At 38.2% G+C, this 18,613-nt stretch overlaps 1 protein-coding gene across 14 annotated transcripts in view; it reads left to right on the top strand.

The window, feature by feature from the left end:
- Positions 1-1,322: 1,322 nt before the first annotated feature.
- The window catches only part of ERC1 (ELKS/RAB6-interacting/CAST family member 1), a 273,988-nt gene continuing 256,697 nt past the window's right edge, over positions 1,323-18,613 (top strand). For all 14 annotated transcript variants that reach the window (XR_010430601.1, XR_010430603.1, XR_010430602.1 and 11 more), the window contains exon 1: positions 1,323-2,139. Coding sequence is in view for 10 of the 14 variants with exons in the window: in XM_064654578.1 (XP_064510648.1) it covers positions 1,471-2,139 (669 nt within the window). In the remaining 4 variants the exon portion in view is untranslated. The remainder of the gene's footprint in view (positions 2,140-18,613) is intronic.

Below are 18,613 nucleotides of genomic sequence, written 5' to 3'. Positions count from 1 at the left end.
GTGTGAAAGATGTTGGGATATATAAGGTGCTGCTGCTCTTTAGACACTGCCCAATATTCTTTCATCTGTGTTGATCAGGAATGTTTCAATGCTCTAGCTTTTATTTCAGTTGAGCCCAACATTTACAAGAAATACTTTACACTGGAAAAAAGTAGGAGGAGGGGGAAGAGAACTGTATAGTGGGAGTGGTTCTTTAGTGCAGTAGTTTAGTCACAGGAATGGATTTCTTCCCTGTCTCTTGCTTTTCCGCTAGATCCTGACTACTAATCACAGTCCCAGCCCTGTGCCCCTGTACTAAAGGGTTCCCTGCCAGCACTTGTACAGCAGCATCATATTGCACTGCAAAAATAAGGAGTTTTATTGCATGTGCTGCCAGAGTTCTTGTTTAAGGAAAAAGTAGAGGGGAGAAGGAGCAGCAGCGTGATGATGTCATACTGTTCTGTGTTTCAAGTCCCTGCTGTTGGAATATTATTTCATGGGATTAATCTGAGCTGGTTAATGAAAAGCATGTTTCAATTGAAATCTTTTCTTAAGCTGAACAAAGATTTGAGTTATTTTAGTTTGAGAAAAAACAAAAGAGCAGAACTTGTTTTCAGTGGAGGTTTGATTTTCTTGTTCCTCTTAACCTTGTTGGTTCCATTGCTGTGTGATTGCTGTTCTTTTGGAGTTGCATCTCTACTTGCTTAAGCTCTGTGGTCAGTAGTGATTTCATGATTACTCTGAGTTTTGGTTCTGACTTCTGCGTTTGAAGAAAGGCTGACAGCAACTCGAGTGTGACCTGGTAGTCAAGATCATGATCAGAGTCATTTCAGTCCATCCTGTCTTCCCATTTGCAGGATTATTTTCACAGCTCAAGGGTTTAGAAATTGTGTCCTATGGAAGCTAGCAGTACTTGAAGGAAAAATATACTACTCAGTGGGCTTTAAATTTTGATTTTCTCTTACTCAGAAAGGTAATAGGTAAAGAATTAGGGCTGATGAGAAACAGAGGAAAAGATTAGATGGCTTCTGTAGGGTTAGATCATGACCAACAAAATTTTGGCTTGAAAATTGATGGATTCTCTTTCCCTTACCTCTTTACTGTGATAATATAACAACAGAAAAACAAAAATAGAAGTTACTTTTTGAGTTTAAATATTAGAGTTTAAATAAAAGATTGCTTTTCTGTGAGTGGAATTTGAAAAGATATTGTAGAAGTACAAAGGTAGTAGAATACACTTTATTCCAATGCAGGACAAAACATTTGATGATAAGCTAGGTATTTAATTTGTTGCTCTTACTGATACAGTTTTTAATATGTTATTCTTATTGATACAGATATGGTCCTGAACATCATGAGCATGTGACTTTGAAGATGGACAACTGGATCTGTTATAAGTTGTGATTGGCCTTAAGTTGACTTATAACCACTGAAGAACTCTCTCATTCCTGATTTTTGCCTATCTGATTGCCTCACACCACCAGCTTAATCATGTATGGAAGTGCTCGGTCCGTGGGGAAGGTTGAGCCCAGCACCCAGAGCCCAGGGCGTTCACCGAGGCTGCCACGGTCCCCCCGCCTGGGCCATCGTCGAACCAACAGTACAGGAGGCAGCTCTGGGAGTAGTACTGGGGGTGGCAGTGGGAAAACCCTTTCTATGGAAAATATCCAGTCCTTAAATGCTGCCTATGCCACGTCCGGCCCTATGTATCTAAGTGACCACGAGAACGTGGGTGCAGACACCCCGAAGAGCACCATGACCCTGGGCCGCTCTGGGGGGCGGCTGCCTTACGGTGTTAGGATGACTGCGATGGGGAGCAGCCCTAACATCGCCAGTAGTGGAGTTGCCAGCGACACCATCGCGTTCGGGGAGCACCACCTCCCCCCGGTGAGCATGGCATCCACTGTGCCTCACTCGCTGCGCCAGGCTAGGGACAACACCATCATGGATCTGCAGACACAACTCAAAGAAGTGCTGAGGGAAAACGATCTGCTTCGCAAGGACGTGGAGGTGAAGGAAAGCAAGCTGAGTTCGTCCATGAATAGCATCAAGACCTTCTGGAGTCCTGAGCTAAAAAAGGAGAGAGCTCTGAGGAAAGATGAAGCGTCAAAAATCACCATTTGGAAGGAACAATATAGAGTTTTGCAAGAAGAAAACCAGGTTTGTCATCTAATGTCACGGTTGTGTTAGCGTGGTAGCGTGATTAAATGAGTTTAATAAACTTGCATGTCACATTTGAGCAGCTAAATGAGATCGGTGCTTTTCTTGGGTAATTGATGTGGATAAGACGTGTTTTCAGCTTGCAAGCCTCTTTTTAAATGTTTCTTGTCAGACTCCTAAGCCACCTCTTGAGTGCCTGTCTCTCCTTGGGTGTCATGTGGGTTTTTTTCCTGGGACTGGTGCTAACCACGTGGTTTCCTTGGGAAATTATGTTACCTTGTTCATAATTAATATTTTCGTACCATTTACCTCTTGAAGAGGTAATGCATCTCACAGGTAATTACCTCTGAGATGCAGAATGTACTAACTGCTGACCCCAAATACAACTGAACTGTTGCTGAATTTTGATGGATTGCCCTTAAAACAAAGTTCAGGTTACACTGGTCTTACTTTAGACAGAAAACTCCAGATCTGCAGTTTTCACACACAGATATAAATTGTGTTCTTGGCTACATTTAAGTAACACTGTTTTCTACATGCTCATCTGCTTTTTTATTATGAGCTGTGTGTATCTTGTTGTGCAACTCTCACAGAACACCCTATGAGTTTTTTTTGTAGTGGTCTGGCTAGTTATAGAATAGGCAGAAGAACAGAGAGTCTGGAGCGTCTGGGTCTTTTGTCTTGTCCATCTTAAAAGCATCTCCAACTTAGGATAAAACTGAGAGGCTGATTAAAGTTGAGGTCTCTTTGTAGTCTGTTCCGCTTATTAAAAGCTTTTTTCAAGTTTTCTCACCTAGACCTTCTTGCTGTCTTAATCCTGAAGTAACTACTTGTCTTTGAGTTAGCGTCCTCCTCTTCAGTTGTTTCTGGCCAAATGTTAGTTAGGCATCTCTCTGGACTCTCAGGTCATAAAACTCACCACTCTCAATGAAAAATGGGCCTGGCACCCAGCTTCAAAAGTTCCCTGAAATGTAAGTCAGCTTCCACCATGGCAAAATTACTTTCCTTACTGAGCTTTTTAAATATCCAAGAATGTTTAATGAAATAGTTTCCATATTCAAGCGTGATCATGTTCTGGTAGCTCTTAAGGTATAGTTGCTATTTTAGGGAACACTTTTTGTAAGGTTTGCTTTAGAAGGTGGAAGGGAGAGGGGAAACTGCTGGAGGAAAAGGATAGTGCTGGTAGTACTCCACATGTTGTACTCTACTTTCGGGTGACCTGTCTTAAATAGTTAATTCCTTTTGGTTAGTGGTACTCTGCTACACTGAATATGTCTGCAATTTTCTTTTCACTTCTTAAAGAACTTAGTTGAAGAAAGTAAGTTGCTTTTCCCAAGGTAGTAAGAAATAATTTAATGAACCTGTCATGTGGTTTTAGAGCTGTATTCTTGCTAAATGGTAAGTGTCACGATGTGGGGTTTGTTAAGGTGTGTGACGTTTCACATCCATTTTCATATGTTTTCTTGGAGTGCAGAAAACCTGCAGTTAAATAATTTTTATTGTAAAAGTTGGACTTCTTTAGAAGGAGTAATACAGTGAAAATTTTAGTTAGAGTGGTACAGTACCAGGATCATAATACATGGAATGCCATTCACTCAACTTTCTGGTGCTCTTTGTTGCAGGTAAGTCTTTTAATTCTCAAATTGTTTTCGGTTTTAGTCCTGTTTTCATATTGAAGAGAATGTCTTGGAATATAGTAACTTTTTTTTTTTCTGAAATCAGTTTTGACATTTGAAGATGCTTTCAATATCTTACAAGAAAAATCCAATGAGTATATGGTTTAGAATGGATTAAGCAATTACTAAATATGAATAGATTAGAGAACAGTGATTACTCTTAGATTTTTTTTTTCTTGTCTTTCCTTTATCCCCTAATTAAACATTTACAGATATTTCTAGGCTGCTGTTCTCAAGGCAATCACTGTAATTACTACCACACTGGTAGAATTGTATAACTTTGGTCCAAAAATAAGAAGGGTGCAATTTAAAAGTAAAAGGGTATTATTGCAATGAGCTGTAAAAACTAAGAATGCTAATTAATAGATTATAGTTAGCTAACAGTGTGACCTAATTAAACTCTGAATTCACTGTGTCTTCTATAGCCTTTTGGAGTTGGTCACTTCAGTCCTTTATATGGAAGATCAGTTTAATAGGATTTTCTTTAATTGAACAGACTTCTCTGTTTATACTCTGAACAAGAGATTTTCCTGATCTCTTGGGGGACCAGAAGAATCTCATCGTTACCCCTCAAGCCTCCCCCTAAAATGCGTTCTAGTGTAATTGCAGGAACTGGAGTTTTAGACTTCAATACAAGTATTGCACGTGCACTACTTGTGCTTTAAATAAAGTTTATTTCAGGCCAATTGCATTGTTAAAAATTGACTCAGCTGGTGGAGCCAAGCTGCTGGCTGACTCATGCCATTATCTGATAGTCATCTCAATCTCTTTCCTGTGGTCATGGCTCTTTATTCCTCTACACACACTTGATTGTCACTGATTGTATTTTGTTTGTTTGTTTGTTTTTTATTGTGCTTCTTGCCACCTCAACTTGAATGATTGAATCCACCCTTTGTTTTGGAAGCTGTCACACCTGAAAAGCCTTCTGTGAATAAATGCACTGGTGTCTTTGGGTTCTTTTTCCTGTTTCTTGGGAACACGTGCAAATAAGTCATGATTATTGATGTATTGCTTACTGGTTTCCAGGAAATTTTCTGAATTTGATAAAGCTCAGAGAATGAACAGGGAGATGAAAGAGCATGCTACCTGTCCTGAGACAGTCACATCCTTTTGTTTGGTTGTCCTCTTAGGGCAGTAGGTAGCAGGGATGTCTTGGATATAACAGTGAGAACGTCATGCACGTGGTTCTCTGTAGCTCTCACCTGGGTGGAGAGTGCTTTAATCTTGCTCAGCTGTGGTCTGTTCCCCAGCTGTGGTGCAGCATCAGCTACTCTGAGCAAATAGTTCAGCTGGGCAGTGGGGCATATGCTGAGCTTTATTTTTGTCCTTTGTTACCGATTTTGAAGAGACAAAGTCCTTTCTTTTCATAAATGGGGAGTGTTGTTGTCCTGTCGTTTTGAAGAGCTCAAAACTAAACATGGAAAGTATTCCTCTAGTTAACAGAGATTTTTGAAAAAACGCAATAGTTTTCAGTGCAATGTGGATTAGTTAACCAATTATACTTTGCAAGAAACCAAAAGAAGAGTGCAAATGTTTTCTCAGTTATGCAAACCCGTGCATATTCAAGGAGAAACTGATGAAACCAGTAAACAGGAGCTTGGTTTTGGCTTGGTATCACTCCTCAGCGTGCCTTAGTAGGAACTGTATTTTTCTGAGTTGAAGAATATTTTTTTTTTTGTGTGTGTGGTTTAAAGTTTCCCTGGAAACCTCTTCATCAGAAACCAGAAGAGGAAAGGAAAGAGAGTGAGTATGTTTTGCACTGTGATAGAAAGAGTTTGAACTGAATAGTGGCGGATGATGTGAAACTCTAGAACAAAGGAATTCCTCTCAATTCAAACTTGCTGATAACAAGGTGGTTGTCTCTTAAAATAGGTAGTACAATGGAAGTTTGATGTCTAACACCCTGCATTGAAATTTCCCACATTAGACTGATCTGCATTTAAGATCTGATTTATATTTCAGCTGAAATAGTGTGGTACTGCTGAAAACATCTTTTTACTTTGATGCATTTCTGTGGTCTTTTTGTGGTCAGAGACCTTGGATGTCTGAGTTGAGAGAGTTTAACCAAGAAAATACTCCTGAAGGGAATTTCACCTTGCTTTTGGGGTAAGCACTTGAAGATGATTCTACTTTATTGTGATGGAGAAGTGGGAGGGATGTACTCTAGCATTTCATCAGTGCTCTTCTCCAGAGTCAGAACTACTCTCCATTTCTAGGTAGCATGCAACAAGCATCTCAGTTTTTAAAATATAGTTGTCCATGTGTTAGTCTCTAAAATGTTGGGTGCTGCTGTTCTGAGACTGGCTGAGCTTCTAAGGAGTACATTCTTCCTCTGAAAATCAGATCAATTCCCACTTCTCCATTGATTTAATTTTTTTTTCCAATTATATATTAAAAAAAAGTTTTGGTGTATCTTAGTACTGTGTCATTCTAATACTAGTACCATTCCTGAGTTAGTTATTAGTTTATAGAAAGCTAAGCTTTCTTCCATTTTGGATGTTTAATTGTGCAGTATGTGGTTCCTTAGGCATGGCTTAAAGGCATTATCTGTAGCCCACAGCATTACACTTAAATAATTCTTTCACTGGCAGATGTCTGTCGGCTTTCTAGAATGCTGCCAGCTTTAAGGTTCCTTCTGCCTTTCCCTAGTTGCAGCATGAAATGATAACTGAATTCTCTCTTAGAATAACTCAAAACTACTTCCTCAAGAGTGCTTGATATCTGAGGCATTTATGAAGTTGCAGCACTTTGCAGCAACTTCAAAAATTGTCATCTAATCACCCAAGAGATGGGCCTTCTGTGTTCCGTCTTTTTTTTTTTCAATTCTGTAAGGAAATAAAATTAAGACTTTTTATGCTTATCTGTGTTCCCTAATGCTCCTTTTCTCCCATGTTTCCTGTTGAGGTAGAATCTAATGCCTTGGGTTGTTTTGAGCTGTAGCATGGGCTAAACAGCTGGTCTCTACTTGATCCATTAAACATATAAGGGGAATACTACTAACTCAAAAGCAGCTTGTAATAAAATGGGTGACATCAGTGGTATGGCTGAACTTAGCATTTAACTGAGCTTTTTTTGCTGTTAAGCTCAGAGAGAGTTTACTTGAAATTCTGCAGAACTTACAGCAGACTCTTTCTGCTATAATTCTTTCTCCACTGTGTGTTGGGACTGTTCAGACATTATACTCCTAGCTAGGTTTGCAGTGTGTTATTCTGCCATTTAGCGTGTATATTCATGAAAAGTCATTTGTGTAACTGTATTTCTCTAGAAGCCATTGTCCCTTTCAGCCTTATTGTAATTGTTATATTTGAGTTACTGGTTTTTTCCCCCTAAGGGTTCTTACTTTCTGAAGTGTGGACTAGGTGGCTATAGAACTGTATAAGGCTTCATTTTAGTTACTTAGTTATTCGAACAGTTATTAATCATAGATGATGGCAATAGATGAAATTATAGTTCATTTTCAGTGGTCTTGTACTGATGTTATAGCTTTCCAATGCCAAATCCAGTATTCTCTTGTGTCTTCCTTGCCTTATTGATTTAAGTAGAAAGGACAGGAGCACTTTACATGGAACTGCCATTCCATGGAAAAAAGATTGAAGTTATACTAATAATACTCATGACAATCTTCATGTGTACCTCCAAGACCAAAAATTGAGATAGAGCTTTTTTAAACTCCTTTCAATTGAGTGATATTAGGAAGCCTCACAGACTTGAAGATGATACAGCAGAGTGGGCTGCCATGACTGAGCTGTTAGTTGGAAAGAATAGGGTTTTTTTCAGCAAAGTAGGTGTCTAAGATCCTGTTAATAGTCTGTATAATGCTCAAGACATTAGTAAAACAAGGAAACTTTTGTGTTTAGGATAAATACTTATATATATATGTATATTCTGAGATAAGAGCTGGAGACCAAAAGAGTTTAGAGGAGACATTTCTGTACTCAGAAAGTGATGACTGTATTGGATAACTCATCAAGAGTACTCATTCCAGCTCTCTGAATTAGTATTTGAAGCAAGAAACATTGTGAAATGACACTGCAGGCTCAGCCGGCAGGGAGGGAATAAGGGAATAAACTTGGTAGTGCTCTAGATGTTTCAGTTTGCAACTCCTTTGAATTCATTTTCTAGATGCACTTGTGTTTAGTAGACACAATCAAATACAAGTGTTTTCAGTCGTAACGATTTGAGCTCCTCAACAGAAATCAGATTACAATGGCTTGTAAGCAGGTAAGCAGAGCCAGTTGAGATTACACGATTTTTTTTCCCTTGCATGGATAATGCTTTGTAGTTTTTCCATATAATTTTTGCCATAATCCATTCAACACAGGGAAAAATGGCTGCATCAGCTAAATGTAGTGGATCATAATTATATCTCTGGGTTTTTTTGTCTGAAGATAACAACCACTAGACCTGGAAAAGAAAGTCTTTTTAGCAAAACTTAAGTTTCATAACCCAGAAGGTTCTACATAAGTGTGTTTCTACATAGTATTTTCAGAGTTATATTGGATCCTCTTGGAAAGGTCAGAGTCACCATCTGTAGTGGAAAAAATATAAGGACAAAATGTATTTAGTTTCCCTCTGTGATGATGCTGGTTGTTCTATGTAAGTGATCTGCTTAGTGTTTGCAGTAGTAGTACCTTGGACTGTGAAGCAGAAATGGGTGTTTGGTTATATCAGCAGCCTTAAGAAGCAGGTAGCAATGATGTGAAGCACCATTGTAACTTAGAGATCATAGTAAACCACCCAAAACCCCCTTGATTTAGGGGTAATTTTGCTTCCAAGGAATATTAAATTGTTTACCTTTATTTATCCCAAGACAACTTTAACTTTTTCTTTGTATTTATAATCTTGGATTAAACATTAAAAACTTCTGTACTGTTTGGGAGAAATTGGGGCATACCAATGTACATCATGTTTTGCAGTTGCAGAGTCAGTGTTTATATTTAAACCATGAAGAAAAGAAAGGAGGGATCTGTTGTCAATATCTAGATCAGGATTTAAAGAGATTTCATGGTAATTTGAATTTTTGTCATTTGACCTCCATTAAGAAGGTCTTCTTATGGATTCACTGTAGGAAGAGACTGGATTCTTTAAAAAAACAACCCATGACCTCCCAAGCAATACGTGAGCTCCCCCTTTCAAAAAACCAACCAACAGAAAAAAAACCTGAACCCCAAAAACCAAACCAAACCCAAAAATCCCAAACCAACCAAACAAAAAACAAACCCCAACCCCCCAAAAGCATAAAACAGTTTTCTATTGCATGTGTGCTCACTGAAACGAGCGTGATCAAGTGCCAAAATACTGGCATAGAACACCATTCAGAGTGCTTCTAGTGATCATTGCTTTAGAAATTGGAGGAGTTAAACTCATATATAACAGTTACAGGAATAAATACCACGTGACTGACTTCTTCAGTTTAATTTTAGCAACTTGGTTTGTAAACTGGAATGCTAAGTAATGTACAATCATCAGTAAACCTTAGATCTTGATGCCTGTTGCATTTGAGCTGTTTTCTGATCTATATACAAGCTTTTATTTTTTTTTTTTAATTTATGTACTGCTGCTTATTCCTGTTGTTTAAATTATTAAAGTGTGTGTGCAGTGGGCTGCTTTTGCTCTTCCCTGGGTGTTGGAGCTTCTGGTCCAGGAACCCCTTGAAACAGAGATAAATACAGTCCTTGCTGCACTATGCTGCATGCACTTCTTGTATGGATTGCTTTCAAAATCTAATGATGGTTATCACTATTTTGGAAAATAAATAGTATAAGCCAACAAGGGTGGGCAGTTGTTTGAAGGCAGTTAGGTTCTTCCAGAATTTGATTCCACAACATCAGAAAGAGTTTAAATGCAGTATGTAGTTTCCTAATCATCTTGGGCAGTTCATGGCAAGCATGGAAAATAAGATCAGGTCATAGGGGTGTGAGGACTTTTCGAATTTCGTGTGTAACACAATGAAAATACACTACTTACTGAGGGAGGGAGGAAAGGGTGGAGATCATCTGTCCAATAAAAAGGTATTTTTTGATGCTCTGCAAATATAGCAGAGAGGTGGAGACTAAACTTTACTTTTTTAAAGGGTGCTTTGTTTAATGCCTGTTCCTGTATGATATCTGCATTGTAATCAGGTTCTGTGGCATTGTTATGCATTTCTGTTTCTACAGTGGTACACTCTTCTGCTTCTTCCCCTCTCCTCCCCCTTCACATCCCCTGCTTCAGTGGGCTGGAGAGAGGAACAGGGAGACAGCCTAGCTTTGGAAAAACAAGCAAGTAATAAATGGTAGTCCAAAATTAACTAAGCCTCGCTGGTATCTGTATCAAAGCTAAGTATGGTTGCATTTTTTCCTGGACGATATGTACTACATCATCATGTTCTCATGAGCAGCACTATCGAGGAGCAGGCACTTCACTAAATACTCTTTCACTGCCTAAAATGTTTCACAGATGCAGGCCTTCCGTGAGAAAGTATGCTTGACATTAAATTTATGGATTTTTTGATCCTTCTTGTCAGATGATAAGGTACCAGCTACCTTGGGTTGTTAACTTTTGTGAACAGATGGTCTTCTAATTATATGTTGATGTGGATTCCAAAGAATACAGGGCCATGAATTTCTTCTAATGCTTCTTGTCACTTGTTTCTGAGATTAAAACAAGTCAGCACATGAACCACCACCATTTGGAGACGAAAATCTTATTTCTTCAGGTACTTTGTACAGGATCTGGTTCTTCCATAGTAGTTGATTGTTCCTGGCATTAAAAAAACCCACACATATACATATTAATATAAATAAAATATCTTAATAGATAATATCTTAATATATTTGTAGCTTCTGGCATTAATTTATATATATATATAAAGATAGATATATATATATAAACATATATATACACACACCCAGACACACATAAATCTTGCCTTTTTTAATGCAGTGTGATGAGACTTACATACCTTCTTCCCTTACAGAAATCATGACATTGATGTCTGAGTAATGCTCTGGATTTTAGTGGAATCATGTCTTAGATGAAAAATACTTTTTTTTTTTTGACCGAGGGGGAGGGAAAAGCTTTCTGAACACTTGTTTGTGTTGTAGCATGTTGCCTTTGAGCAATCTTGCACCTGCAGGTCCTTGTCTCAGGCTTAACCAGTTGTTAGACTTGTTCTTTTGGACCAGGGAGAAGTCCTGACACTGAAGACAGTGGTGTGTCCTACAGCAGACCTCCTGTCTTGCTGTGAGAAAACGAAGATTTTTAAATTTTTTTGTTTTATGTTGTTTTACTATTTGGCATACTTTATTAGACTTTATGCATTATAAGTGGATGTCAGTTCTTGGATGAACAGACACAAACCATGAAGCAACAAAAGTAACTTGAGATAACTAGAGCTTTTCTCATTAGAGAGGCGAGATACCCACCCAGCCTATTGCAGCATCTGATCTCACAGCTAGAAGCCTCCACGAGGCTTGTTGTTACATCTGTGTCTCTTTTGAGAGATGGAAACATTTAACACTAAACAATTTGGTTTACTAAAGGATTCGTGGCATCATACCAAGGCTCTGAAAATGTTACAAATGTAAAAAGCAACACAGCTAAGAAACGCCAACCTGCTTGGAAAGTACGGCTTTGCTGTAGAGGATGCTAATCCTCCATAGTCAATTAATGCCTTGGATCTGATCTAAAGAAGCAGTTGGTTGATGACAAAGACACTGTCCTTAAGAGTGGTCATACTTCTGTATTTGGCATCAACTAAAAATGTACACAGGAAGTTCCTGGAAAGTGGTTTTGGCTTCTGTGGCAAGAGGTTTTGGGGTTTCTTTGCTGGGGGAGGGAAGTACATCTATGGAGAGGATAACAAAAGCTTTAGTCTGAGGATTAGTGTTAATTGGTGAAACAATGAATCCCAGAATATTCCTAGAAAAAGGAAATGGGCGGAAAGGACAAGCATAGTAAAGACTTCTAATTAGGTTGTTAGGAAATGCTCTGCTCTGTAGTGGAGACTTAGGAAGTAGCTGCCTTATTTCCCTTGATTGGATAAATGTGGAGAATCAGATTGCTCAGTGATTCATTATTCATGTTGGTTCAGTTTAGGAGTACAAATGACAGTGTTGTGTTTACTAGGTGCAGCAGAGTTAAATACCAATATTCCAGTGTTTTTCAGATTATGCTGCTCAATAACTCTAATGAGGAAGGAGAAGAACTTTGGGAAAGGGCAGAGGTAAAAATCTAGATAATTCTTTGATCTGACCAAGTATGGTGTATTTCTGTGGTTTACATTAGCATAGCAAATTTATGTACTTTTCCAAAATCTTCCTTTTGTGTGGGCATATGTTAATTTTAACAGATGTAGTTACTTCTGAAGATTAATAATTTATCCTAAGTAATTGTACAAAAGGCCTACAACCATAGGTGTGCTTTTCTTTTTTGAGGGCAGAGGAATTTCCCAGCCTTCATTAGCATGTGTATCAGTTGAGTAAAGTCAAATTATTCTGTCTATGGATGCTTTGATTTGGAAGATGATATTTAAGCCTTTCTCCCTCAACCAGTGTCTGATGGGTCAGGTTTGGCCATATGGTGGTGAGGCTGTTAATGTGTAACCATTTTAATAGATCTGTGAGCCTAGTTACTCAAAGGAGGGACCTTTCTAAGAAAGGTATACTTTCATATGAGAAAGTAAATAGTGTGCTATGTATGTGCAGTCAACAGCATCTTTTATGAGTGAATAAAAATAAACAGCATTTTTTGATCCTCTTTCAGAGGGCGTTTGGACCTTCTAATTGCTTTGCTATGGCTGGAAGGCTCAGGGAAAAAAGAATGGAATTATCTGCAGTAATTTATTTGTGGGGAGGGAAACCAAAAAATCACCTTGCAAGAAAATGAATTAATCCAGACTTCTCTTAACACTGAATTAATTTTGGTATGAACTAGAAGCTGGTTTTGATAGAAAGTTTTAAGAAGTATGCTTTGGCCATGATTTGTGAGAAGCTCTGTGCATGTTCCTGGCCAAAGAGTTGAATTAAGTGTGGGTACTACTGTGTGCGCTCAGGTTATGATTTGTAATACTTTCTGCACTTGTGTAACATGCCAGTGAGATCCTTGTACTACTGCCACTACTAATTAATCCTTTTTAAGCCATTTTAGTTGGAAATAGTATACCTTCAAATTGCTTTTACAGAACCTGTCTTACCTTTTTTGAGCTTTTTTGTTTTAAGGTAATAAATATGTTTACAACGTGACTTTAAAATTGGGCTTTGCACTTAACATATAACAATTGAACAAGTCTGGTCCTACTGCTGTTACATTCTCTCTCCTCAGTTCTCCTAGAAGTGAGATTCAAATTCCAGCTTTTGTGATTTAAAGAAGATTCCAGGTTACTGTTTCTATCCAGGAAAAGCTTCTACTTTTTTTTATTCTGCTAAAGCTGGGCATGCATTCAGGACTTGCCTTCTAAAACTACATGCTGTGTTTTCTCAGTGTAAAATCCATTTAGTGTGTACTTATTCAGAAGTTATTCCTCTCCTTCTTTCCATTTGGCTGAATCAGCTCAAATGCCTATGCCTTTAAGAGGCCTAAGGTCTGTCTCTTTTTTGACTGTGTGAGAATTGTCCTTCATTCATATTTAGTGTTACTTTTTTGTAAAGTAACTTTTTCTAGTGTTTCATGTCAGACTTCTTTAATCTGCAAGTCTGGGAATTTGTAGAAGAAATCATTAATTCACTTTCTTTTATGCTTAATACGGTTGTTAATGTTTCTTTGTGAGCTGCTGAATGCTAGACAGTCTTTGAAGGTTAATCTGGAAAAAGTAGATCTGTACTTCACAGGATGAGCTTGTTAGCAGGTTATTTGGTACAAAAAGACCTGATTATTAAAGATAGTAGGTGATATTGGGACCCTTTCATGTATGCTGCATATAACTTTGCTGTTTAATTCTTGACTAGATTTATTCTTCTCTATTGAATATATATTGGGTATATACTAAGTGCTGTGAGCTCTTCAGACATGTTTCCCTAAGAGCTCTATAGTATGCTTGGGTTAGGTTTGAAGCAAGGTATCTTTATTTTTACTATCTTTTCTTGAAGGGCACTGAGCTTCAATTGTCCTGCATAGTTGACTTCTATTTCTCTGTGATTAAACAACTCTGTCAGTTAATTTGGTTAACCATCTGTGAGTGAAGGTACTAATTTTAGAAGTATACCAATAACAAGAATGGTCAATATGCCATATAGGCTTATATGTAAATGAAACTATGAGATGAGATTTGGCTGTTGAGCACTTTCATTTTCTGAAATTCCAATATGTTCAATAGAACTTCATGAATAGCAGACTTTACTACAAAAATGCAGAAGTAGTAATTTTTCATTAAAATGGATAATTTTAACTCAGTATTTCTGTGTTGTCACTGCTTTTTCATGTTAAAAGGGAATATGCTGTATTTTTCTTAATTGTTTTTTTAATTCTCTTTGGATGGATATTTCTGTCCTTAATCTTCCATTCAGTTAGGCTTCTTTTGTTGATCTTTTAAGCTATGAAAATCAGTGGTTTCTACTTTTTTATTCATATTTATATATATTGCAAACAGAAATGGTAATTAACTTGCAAAACTTGTTACCCCGTGAATAATTTCATATAAATCTTCACATTTTTGACACTGTGGGAAGCCTGGTAAAAAACCCACCTTCAATTTATGAAAGTCACTTTCTTGACTGAATTGTGCAGGTTTGCACATAGTAGAGTAACTAGCAAGGTATTTTGTAATTAAAAAGGCAGGACATGAGTACTTAAATTTGATGGTTTATGATCACTGTTAATTCTAAAGAAACTGGTCGAGGTTCTGCCAGGTATAAGTGATAGTTTGCATCCCTTGTGCACTACGTCATAAACCTGAATTACAAGTAACCAGTGATACTGTCTTAGTAATTCCAAGTTACAAAACTGCTATTACTGCCATAAACAGATTTAGTTTCCAGTTGAAAATATCTTCCCTCTTAACTTGTTTTAGCATGTTCCGAATTAACATCTCAATTATTTTCAGAGCTTTTGTCTATCACGTCAGGTTTTTTGTCATTAAAAGGTGCTATTAACCAGTACACTTAATAGCACCTTTAATAGGTGCTATTAAATCAAGATGACAGGAGCTTGTGTAAAACATGAAGTATAAGGCACTAGAGAAGTATTGTTACTAGAAGTAAATTATTGTCCCCTCATGCACAATACTTAAGTTGGTAGCTAAAATGAATGTTTTTTTTAATTACCAAACTATTTTATCTCTTAATTTGTCTTCTTTTAAGCACAATTCCTGTCTTTTCCCCCTTCAACATTGGGCTGGCTGTTGGGAGATGTGTAACATAATTGGTTTTATGTCACTTTTGATGTTGGAATAATTTAAATTGCACAAGTTCAGTTTTGGGCAACAGGTTATGCCCTAAGGCACACACACATTATGTATCCAAGCTGCTTGTTTACATGGCTAACATGGAAACAAGAAGAGCTCTGTTTTTCATGGAGTTTTTATAATACCTCATGTTCAAAGCACAGTTTATATTGACTTCACAGTTACAAATGATTTGTGTGTATTCTGAATGGCCAACAGGCATGTCAACAACAGAAGAATGTACACGTCATAAACTGCAGGGAATCAAACCCATTTGACCATCAACACCTGACAGAAATACTCTGGAAAAACATATAGCTGTTGTCTTAATTATATTTTCACACTAATCTCAGTTTTCTGCTCATTCTTGATGCATCTTTTGTTTCAGAAATAAAATTCCAGATCCCTGGGGCAGTATCAGTAATTGCTATCCCCACAGAGTTTTATTTCCCTTCTAGTATGCATCAGTCACTGCACCCAAATGAGTTACAGCTGGTATTGTAAAAATGTGAGCACATATTCAGCTTGTGGTGAATAAAGCAGAATCAATTCAGTACGAGTCAACCCAAATATTAGGAAGTCCTGAACTTTGCACATATTTTTAATGTAGCTCTTGGATGGAATTTGTTTTAAAAATGCTGTATTTCCACTATCATTAATCCCAGATAATTTGTCATTGTCCCCTTTTGCTGGTACTAGTTTTAGAGGGTTGAGTGAATTCTTTGGGTGAACTGGGGGTCAGGGAACTGTTCTCGTTAAAGAGTGACATAGCAAAAGGCTAATTTTCTCATGACTTTGTTCCTTAAGCAGCAGGGCTGTGAGAAATAAGATGAAAATATATAACTTTAGAAATGTAAATATATTTTTTATTACTGTAGAAGTTTTGTAAGGAACCCTAGAATGAAATCAATCTTGCATATGCTGACACTTGTGAATAATTTATTTTCTGCTTAAAGTATCTACTTCAGAACAGAGTTTGGTTAGAAGTAGTAAATAAGGGCTGAATTTTCCTTTCAATTTTATTAACTGACTAAAAGTATGCTTCAGTTTCTGAAGATTAGCCTTCTCAGGCAAGTATTAAGGACAGTAATAAAGAAGGGAATCTTTTTTTCAGCTCCTGCTTGTGAAACTCAAGAACTTTTAATGTGAAATATAGACTCGTGTTGATCCCCTGACAGATTACTCAATTTTTTTCATCCCTTCCCACTTGGCTTCCTACAGTCTCCCACAGAATGCAAATAGAGAGAGAACACATCTGAGCAAATGTTGCATCTTTGTGGGATATGCCAATCTGCACAGAAATTGGGGAGGGGTCTCAATAAATTAAAAGGACAAATGTGTTCCACAGTCTTCAAAACAGGCCAAAGGACGATCCATGGACTTAGAGGCTGGTGCTTCTTGCTTCAGTCCCTGGAGATATTGGGGAATGAGTCCTTCTGGAACACACTCCTGTGCATGTCAATGATGTGATGATCGGGTGCAGTCAGCATGAATTTGTCAAGGATAAATCATGCCTGATTTCCTTGTCTTTTGTGATGAAATGTCTGGATTTGTGGATGAGGAAGGAGCTGTGGCAGTTCTTTACCTTGCCTTTTTAGTAAGGCTTTCATCACTGTTTCCCACAGCGTTCTTGTCACTCTAGTTAGAATGCCATGGTCCAAGTGGCTGGGCAGCCAGGTGGGTAAAAAGCTGTTTGTATGATCAGGCTCAGAGTGTAAGTGATTGATGGGTTGATCACTACTCAATTGCCTGTAACAAGTTGAGTCCTGTTTGGCATCTTTATCAATGACCTGGATAGAGATGACATGTTCCCATTCATTCAGATGGCACATGACACCAACCTCAGGGGACCCTCTGAAGGGCAGAGCTGCCGTGCAGAGGGACCCGGTCTGCAGGAATGAGCAGGCAGGAGACTTGAGATTCAACAAGAAAAAATGGGAATAAAGAGCCTGTAGGAAAGATACATTGGGGGCTGTGGGACCTGGTGAGCAACAAGTTGACCATGAGCCAGGCGTGCACATTCTGGGAGTGGAGAAGTTTATTGTGTAGTGATTATCTTCTTCAGCTTCACACTTGTTAAACCACGTGTAGAATACTCTGTCCAGCTTTTGTCTGCCCAATATAGGAAAAGACATCAATAAGCAGCCAAGTTTCTTGGAGGAGTGCCAAGGTGATTGGTGGGCTGAAGCACAGGCCCTGTGAGAAGAGGCTGATGGAATGGGCCTTGTTTACTTTGGTGAAGAGAAGGCTTTGGGAGGATGCAGTAGCAGCCTTCCCATACTGTTAGGGTAGTTATTGAGAAGAACCAGGCTCTGCATGCTGCATGGTGTGAGGATGAGAAGTAATGGATATAAATAAAAGATTTTTCAAGGTCTGACAGGATGAAGTCCTGGGCAAGTTGGTTTGATCTTGTAGATGACCATGCCTTGAGTAGAGGTTAAACTTAGATGACCTCTTGCTGTCCTTTTTAACCTGAATTATTGTATTATGATTCTGTTTTCAGACACTGATTGGCATAATGTCTTTATTAAGTGTGCTTAGGTTTCTAGTCTAAATCATGACCTAAGTTGTCCAGTTGACTAAGCCTTGGTAGTAACCCAAGATCTTTTGTTCTTCCATCGTGACTGGGCTTCCCGTGGATGTTTAGCTGCATAAATTATAGTAGTACTGAGTGGACTTTCAGACATTGCACCCCAAAACTATATTGAATGAATTGGCAGTGCTGAAATTGGAAGCTGTCTGCCTTTGTTTCCGGTATTACTGATGTGTTCTTGCTGGATGTACCAGTGCTGAGAGAGCATCAGCTGCCTGGGCTGTGCACTCTCTTGCATGTCAGTGACTAGACTGTTCTCTCCTGGCTTGACAGTCGATGGCATCAAAACTCACCTTGTCTGTTAAAACTAGAATCAAAGTGTCAGGTATGGCAGTAGCTGTTGTGCTGTTGCTGGCACTGTGTTCATTTTCTTCATGAGGCTTGCAGGCTTTCCAGCGAGCAGTCGGAGTCCAAATGCATCACATCCAGACTGACTTCCAGGCTTATGACTTCAAGGCTTATGTTTGACAGTATTCCCAACAAATCCAACGTTATTTAGAAAGTTGTAACCACTGTTTTTCCAAATTCTATGTTCAGGGCATGTGTCTTTTTGATTTGTTTTGTCTCCCATCTTTTCTTTAGCTTAGATTCTACTGCAGGTTTATTCTTAAGTGTTCATTAGTTTCTTTACTAGATGTATTTTTCTTAAATTCTTTGTAAGTTTAATGTAAACACCTGTGTACAAAGTTTTTGTGTTTCAGAGCACTGAGCTAATGGTCATGACTATCATTTATTTTTAAATACGTCTCTGAGGGAGGAAGTTATTATGTTACAGATGGTAATGGTGCATTTAAAATATTAATCAACATGTAGGCATAACTGTATGAGAGTTCTGTGGTGAGCCTT

Source organism: Pseudopipra pipra, chromosome 5 (assembly GCF_036250125.1).
Source record: "Pseudopipra pipra isolate bDixPip1 chromosome 5, bDixPip1.hap1, whole genome shotgun sequence".
In the NCBI taxonomy this organism is placed as follows: domain Eukaryota; kingdom Metazoa; phylum Chordata; class Aves; order Passeriformes; family Pipridae; genus Pseudopipra; species Pseudopipra pipra.
The sequence above is the reverse complement of the archived record's forward strand: the minus strand, read 5'-3'. Positions and strand labels throughout refer to the sequence as shown.